A 7578-nucleotide genomic window follows, 5' to 3' on the forward strand; every position below is an offset into this window, starting at 1 on the left:
CTATTTTCCTTTCTTAAATTCATTGATGTTCCTATTTAGTACATTTTTGTTTTCTTTTCAGATTTTATGTGCTCAACGGGCTCAACTAGAATGTGAATGCTCCTGAATTCATTATTTTGGACTCTTAAAGCTGCAAGAATCATATTTTTGAAGATTTTCTAGTTTTAAGTGCTGTGATTTGTTATTTATTTGTAATTGTATTGTTATATATGAAAAGATGAGAGGGTTTTTATGCCTGTTTGAGCAGAAATATTTATTGATTCTACTCAAGCAGGCTTTTCCCTACTCCAACAGAAATTCCGGCCCCGTTATGTTCTCTGCGATTGGGCCTTTATTTTATTAATAATAATTAGAATAAAAAAAAAACTAAGAATATTTTAATCTTTGAAATGTTCACCTCAAATTTCCTAACACAAGCTTGCATCAGCAGAAATATGTGAGATGAATTTTTACAATTCCTTAATTTCAACTGTAGGAATTCTCATCTGTTTTCACTGCGTTGAAGCAAATCAATAGATGCCAAATCAGTTTCTGTTAATACGAAAAAATCATGCTGAAAATGTTGAATTATTCCGACATAATTGACATAAATCTACAGCACTGTAGTGGTTACCTAGGTTACCTGTTTCGCACGTAAACAACTGCAGCGGATATCTAGGTAACTACTGCGACGGGCTGCGGCTACGTTCATTCATAATCATGTGATTCATTCATGATTAACAGTGTGATGAATATGGGGGCATCGTGAGATGAATAATTGAGCAGTGATTCAAGTTTTGAGATGGATATAGAAGCGTTGTAAAAAATGGTTCGTTTTATAAAATTCAGGATAAATCTAGTTAATTTTACTAAATATACACCCCGCCCGCCACAAAAGACAATCAGCAAGAATGTCGCAGTGGCATTTCAGTACCCAGTGCCCTTAAGGCATACAGAGAGATAAATATACAATGCTAAACGATTCCATAAGAGTACGTAAGTATATTTAGCTTATTTGTTCAATGATTTCGTGAAAATTTGGTATTTATTCCGTGCACTCTTAGTGAATATCGGCTCAATGAGATGAATAATGAAGCAGTTCCCCTACACAGGGTTCATGACGATTTTTTGTAGTAAATTATAAATAGCAATTTCTCACACTTGCGGAACAAGATTCAGATGAATCTGGCAGCACCTAACAGTTTACTCTGTTAGATGTCAGATGTAAACAAGTGGTGCTAAACAAAAGTAAGGAAGTCCCAATCAAGGTGACTGGAAATGTAAAATCGATGTGACTATAAACAAACACCGCTGGCAATATAGCAACACTGCTTAGCCATTCAAAACAATCCTGCTGTCATTGATAGCGGAGATTGTAGAAAGAAGAAGAAGAAGTTGATTGGAGGAAACTAAAAACTCCATGAGTCACACAGTGGAGCACTTAGAACATCAAACCGGATCGAAATTATTCTAAAGGAGTTTTGGACTGGAAACGTATCATAGATCGAAATATAAGTATAACTGTTTTTTTAGATCAGTGAGGTTCGGGGCTCCGACCCTCCCAGCTGATCTCGAGGTACGATGCTGACCTAACAAACCAGTTGTCGTAGGTTCGAGTCTCGGCACGGGAGAGACTAATAGTGTTAGTAGGATCGTAGCGCTGGCCCCGCAATTGTCCTGTACACTCAACAGTTTGCTGCGAAGTCTGTGTATAATAAACAGAAGGTCGAGTTCCGAAGCGGAATGTAGCACCAAGGCTTTGCTTTGAGGTTCGGGGTTAACACTGTGTTGTTTATTATTCGATCTGAGCACTCAGAAGAATCTAAAGAGTCACTAGTATTATCACCATTGTTCGTGTATGAACATTTCACTCGCAACATTAGCATTGCCTAGGATGAAAAAGTTTGATCGTTTTTCTTATATTTTATTTTACTTCATGCAAATTAGGATAACGTCTGAGCAGTTTCAAGAACGTAATCTGCAAACTTTGATGTATGTATGTCTTGAAACTAAGGCAACAACACGGCTGAAAAGCCTTTAATGCAAAACATTCTAGCTTTAAGTTAGATTTAGTTTCAGCTCGTAGTCGGCAGCGAGGATGAAAAATTTGCTTTTAGTTTGTAAGATACTTTAGAAAGTAAGCTACCAGATATAATTGGCGCCGTTAAACATTAAATTGTGGTTGTGCCGTGTCAAATAAATTATAGATGAAGAAAAAAACACTGCTGAAAGCTGAAAAATTGCAGGTTTTCATTGATTTTTACAATGATGTAACTCACGAGTTTGAATTGGTTCGGATGGCCCAATATCACCAGTTTGACTGGAAACATACAGGCTTTCATTTGCAATTGACTGTTTACATTGAAACTCATTGATACCTAACTTACTTCATATAATATGACAAAAAATCTCATTCACAGCATTTTTGTGTTTATTAAAATGTTTCCTGGCAATATCGAGACTGTTTATAAGACTTCCAAGTTTACAGATTGATTGAACTAACCTTCTTTGACAATATCCATAGTTGGTTTGATGATAAATCACTACGTTGCACTTGATTGTTTTGAAAAACAGTGCGGGAGCATCGAATGCAACAACAGAAAACTAAAATTTTATCGATTTTAACCAACTGTAACAAATGTTAACAATACTTCCGGATGCTCATTAGCTGTCAAAAGATTAAGTAGGTATCACACTTCAAAATGAGACTATGCAGAACATGGTTAATAAACTTTTGTTTTTTTTTTTTACTTTTGATCAGGTTTTTACTTCATTTACTGTTATGTGAGTCGGTTGAAGCATGCTCATCATACTAATCCTGTAATGTTTTTCTCTGATGAAAGAAACATCAATCAAAATCAAAAGGCTAATCAAAAAAATAACAGCTGACTTGTACCAGATAGTAGTCAGGTGTCATATCAATGAAATATCCGACCCATGTATCCAGCAAGGAGGATATACTCACGTATTTTTTTATCAAGGATCAACCCTAACAACCGATACTTTAAGCACAGACAAATAGACGTGCCTCTTCGAAGTAAAATCCTGAAAAGTCTTCGTCTTTATTCGAAACGTTACACTCATGCGCCACCATGTGAGCTTATAGCCTACTAACTTATTTTTGTAAAACGGTTTTTGTCTTTGCTAATGGGTGTGCACGCTTGCTTGAATCAACACCAGCGGCATTACTGACGGTTTTTGTCTTTGATAATGAATGTAAACTCTTGCTTATAGCGACCCTAGCGGCATTACTGCCCACTAAGCAAAATTTCAAAATAATCGTTATTTTTCTGGTCGCTGAAGTCGTCATCGAGTGGCACGTCTGTTTGTCTGTGCTTGAAGGTTCTGCTGAATATTATTATCCCGTGGGTGAAGAAAGTTACGGCTAGCCGTCATTTTATTTTTCAACAAGACGGAGCACACTGAAATTCCAAGAATACAATGCTTACTTGCTGAAAACATTCCCGAGTTAAGGGAGAAGGAAGTGTGGCCCCCTAGCAGTCCCGATAACAATCCTTTGGATTATTTTGTGTGTGGTCTAGTGGGATACCAATAAAACACCTCACACCACACTTAGGTCATCACTCAAAGCTAAGATCATAGAGGTGATGACATCTATGAATCGAAACATGGTAAAACGTGCAATGGAAGTTTCCAGAAGCGTCTATCAACAGTTATCGTAAAGGGAGACGATTTTTAGAATGAAGTCATTTACAATTCTCATGTTTTACGAAAGAAAATAAACTACAAAACATATATCGCATAATTTTATATACGTCTTATACACACAAAAATTACCACTGCCTGAAAGGATGCCTCTATCCAAAACAAACAACTGACAAATTTTCAAAGTTATAATAATTTTATCATTTTGCGTAACTCTTTTCCGTGACGTTCTCTGGCAGTCACTGAATTAACTTTAACTTGTTCTTCCCAACATCAGAGTTTCGTTTTTCATTTTAATACAATAGACCATAAATAGATTTGTCAACTAGTTGTACTGGTTCAATATAATCATGGGCCTTATTTGTCACCAGTTTTTCAATGATTGGCTCAACATAAAAAATATGAATTTAAATGAGCACTTTTTTATGAATGAAAATGAAGCCTTACAACTTTTCAAGTACGACAGCGAAGTTCGTTTGTTTTTCACAAATAACTGAAAACCTATCTAAAATCTTTGATTCTAATAACTGAAAATAAATAATGATTTTATCATTGATTTATAGTTATCTTTTTGGATATGGAAATTGAAAAATTGATTAATTTATCGAATAATATTGTTCTTCAATGAAGCTGCTAAATAATTTATGGCGGTAACTGCAATCATATCGTTATATACTTATATATATTTATGGCACTATGTTCGAGAAAAAAAAACCATATAAAGTTGCCAACGCAACTCTCGATATACATGCGAGCATACAGGGCACGGCTACAAATGCAGCTGCCAGACCTTATTGTGTATTAATCTAACAAATTAAGCTGCGTTCGTAGTGATAAGCTGACCCCTGGTGAAGATTACACACGCTTTAAAAAGAAACGGTAAATCAACGCCAGCCATCAGTTCAAAGTTGTCTAGCTTTAGCATCTGTAGGTACTGGTCAATGACGTGTAGTAAAAAATTGTGTTCTAATAAATTCAGTGTGCCGTTGCAATAATTTCAGATCCAATCAACCAGCGCCTCCAGAATGTCTCTGAAGTCTGACGCAGTGTTTGCCAAAATCACCAAGAGATTGGAGAGTGTTGATCCGAGCAACCGCCAAGTGGAACACGTGTATAAGTTTAAGATCACTCAGGGCGGTAAAGTAGTCAAGAATTGGATTTTGGATCTGAAAAACGTTAAGTTATACGAGTCGGATGCTGCTGCTGAGGCAACCTTAATCATGGAAGACGAAATCATGTTCGCTATTGGATCCGGCACACTCCCAGCCAAGGAAGCCATGGCACAGGATAAGATGGAAGTTGAAGGGCAAGTGGAGCTGATCTTTTTGCTGGAACCCTTCATCACCTCACTGAAATGAGCACGTTGCCGCAATGTGTGAAAGCAAATATCATGTCATCCGGTTTTATAAGTAATTTATTATTAATTGAACCTTTTCTGTTTCATTGTCGGCACCATTAAACCATCTTTGTTATTTCCTTGCATTATTTGTTTGTATTGAATTATTTCTAATCGATTTTTCCAGCTGTGATAAGGACAACATGCTATTAATGTTGTTATATTTTTTATTCTTTCTTGCAAACTTAGAGTGAAATTACTGTCAGCAAATTTTTAAGAAAATGTTTAAGTCGAAAACAATGAATATTCAGCGAAATCAAACTGGTAAAAGAAGCTAAGTATTTTATGAATTGAAATGTGATGATACTTACTTTACTTTTACTTTTATGGCGACAGATCATTAAGATCCTATGCCGAATCCAGAATACGTCTCCACAAAACTCGGTCTTGGGCTGCTACTCTCCAGTCTCCCCTTACACCCGCTGCTCTGGCATCCTCGTCGAGAGCACACATCCAGCGCGTGCGCGGTCTGCCTCGAAGTCGTCGGCCTCTATCCGGTTCTCTACTAAATATTATCTTTGCCGGTCGCTCATCCGCCATCCGTGCTACATGGCCAGCCCACTGTAACCTGCCGTGTTTCATCAGCTTGACAATATCAGCGTGTTTGTATATTTCGTACAGCTCGTGATTCATGCGCCTGCGCCACACCCCGTTCTCTAGTTTGCCTCCGAGTATTGATCGCAGGATTCTACGCTCGAAGACCCCAAGCGCTCGTCGATCGGCCTCCTTCCACGTCCACGATTCGTGTCCGTAGAGCGCCACCGGGAGGATCAGAGTCCTATAGAGCGCAAATTTCGTACGGATCTGTAGGCTACGGGACCTAAGCTGGCTACGCAATCCGTAATAAGCCCTATTCGCCGCCGCAATCCGCCTCTTCACCTCGCGGCTCACCTCGTTGTCACATGTCACGAGAGTACCAAGATAAATAAATTCGTCGACCACTTCGAAAGTATCCCCATCCATCTCCACCGCAGCACCAACACCCGTAGAACTACCACGCTCCCTGCCCGCCACCATGTACTTCGTTTTGGCAGTGTTTATGGTGAGTCCAATTCTCGCAGCTTCCCTTTTGAGAACCGTAAAGGCCTCCTCAACTGCTCTACGGTTAACACCAATTATATCAATGTCGTCCGCAAAGCCCAGAAGCATGTGAGACTTAGTGATGATGGTGCCGCTCCTCTGCACACCTGCTCTTCGTATCGCACCTTCCAAAGCTATGTTGAACAGCAAGTTCGAGAGCCCGTCCCCTTGCTTCAGACCATCTAACGTCACAAACGCGTCCGAAAATTCGCCCGCTGTCCTGACGCATGATGTGAAACCGTCGAGCGTCGCACGTATCAGTTTAATCAGTTTAGTTGGGAAACCATGTTCTAGCATTATTTGCCACAGCTCGTTGCGTTTCACTGTATCGTACGCCGCTCGAAAGTCTATAAACAGATGATGTGTCTGCAGGTTGTGTTATCGAAACTTGTCGAGGATCTGTCTCAAGGTGAACATCTGGTCCGTTGTAGATCGCCCCACTCGAAAACCGCATTGGTATTCGCCAACAAAGGCTTCCTGCAACGGCCTCAGTCGCTGGAACAGGATACGGGAGAGAATTTTGTAAGCGGAATTGAGGAGGGTTATGCCTCGATAATAACTACACTCGAGTCTATGTCCCTTCTTGTAGATAGGGCATATGAGTCCATCCAACCAGTCCGTAGGTAGTTGTTCCTCAGACCATACCCTTAGGATAATCTGGTGAATTGCACTACACAGCCGCTCGCTCCCAACTTTGAAAAGTTCGGCCGGTAAGCCGTCCTTCCCAGCGGCTTTGTTGTTTTTTAGCTCTTTGCAAGCATTCTCCACCTCGTCCAATGTTGGTGGGTCCACAGCTTGTCCGTCCTCCCCAATTTCTATCCTGTTCCCCTCGACGACTCTCCTCCCTTCCTCGCCGTTCAACACCACTTCGAAATGTTGCTTCCAACGCCTGGCCACCTGCGATTTATCGGTAATCAGGTTCCCCTCCCTGTCATTGCACATGGCAGGTACTGGCACGGTCCGGTTCCTGATTCCGTTGATCGTTCTATAGAAGCTCCTCGTGTCGTGCCTGGTGAAGCAATTCTCCGCCTCCGCGAGGACGCGATCGTAGTGCTCACGTTTCTTACGGCGATGAAGCCTCTTTTCGGCAGCTCTTGCCTCCCGGTATTTCTCCCGCATCTGACGCGTTACACGATTAGCTGCTACTAACGTGTTGGCGTAGGCTCGATTCTTCTCCTCCGTCACCTCTAGGCACTCAGCATCGAACCACCCACTACGCATAGACGGTCATTAATAGGCCTCCACCTAATAACACGCTTCTTTTGGTTTCCAAGTAGTACGAAACCGACGCCCCGTTCCGCTCTATCGCCGCCACTGTAGTAGATGTGATACTTGAAAGAAGTGCCCGCGGTCGGATCGACCGCCCGGAATTCACGTTCCCCGGTTTTGGGCCAACGCACCTCTTGTATGGCTGCTACCTCCACTTTTGCCTTCCGTAGCTCTCTGGCCAAGATGCC

General features: G+C 40.8%; 1 protein-coding gene across 2 annotated transcripts; it reads left to right on the forward strand.

Annotated features, from left to right (window-relative positions):
- The first annotated feature begins 4418 nt into the window (after positions 1 to 4418).
- On the forward strand, positions 4419 to 5130 carry LOC129730720 (uncharacterized). Of its 2 annotated transcripts, none has more exons than XM_055690272.1 (2): positions 4419 to 4576; positions 4647 to 5130. In XM_055690272.1, exon 2 carries the CDS (start codon positions 4671 to 4673, stop codon positions 5001 to 5003), a length of 333 nt encoding a protein of 110 aa, XP_055546247.1. In that variant the 5' UTR covers positions 4419 to 4576; positions 4647 to 4670; the 3' UTR covers positions 5004 to 5130. The 2 variants fall into 2 exon arrangements, with proteins under 2 accessions (XP_055546247.1, XP_055546256.1); XM_055690281.1 differs by having other exon boundaries at positions 4426 to 4572.
- The last annotated feature ends 2448 nt before the right edge of the window (positions 5131 to 7578 follow it).

This window comes from Wyeomyia smithii, chromosome 1 (genome assembly GCF_029784165.1).
Source record: "Wyeomyia smithii strain HCP4-BCI-WySm-NY-G18 chromosome 1, ASM2978416v1, whole genome shotgun sequence".
NCBI classification, from domain to species: domain Eukaryota; kingdom Metazoa; phylum Arthropoda; class Insecta; order Diptera; family Culicidae; genus Wyeomyia; species Wyeomyia smithii.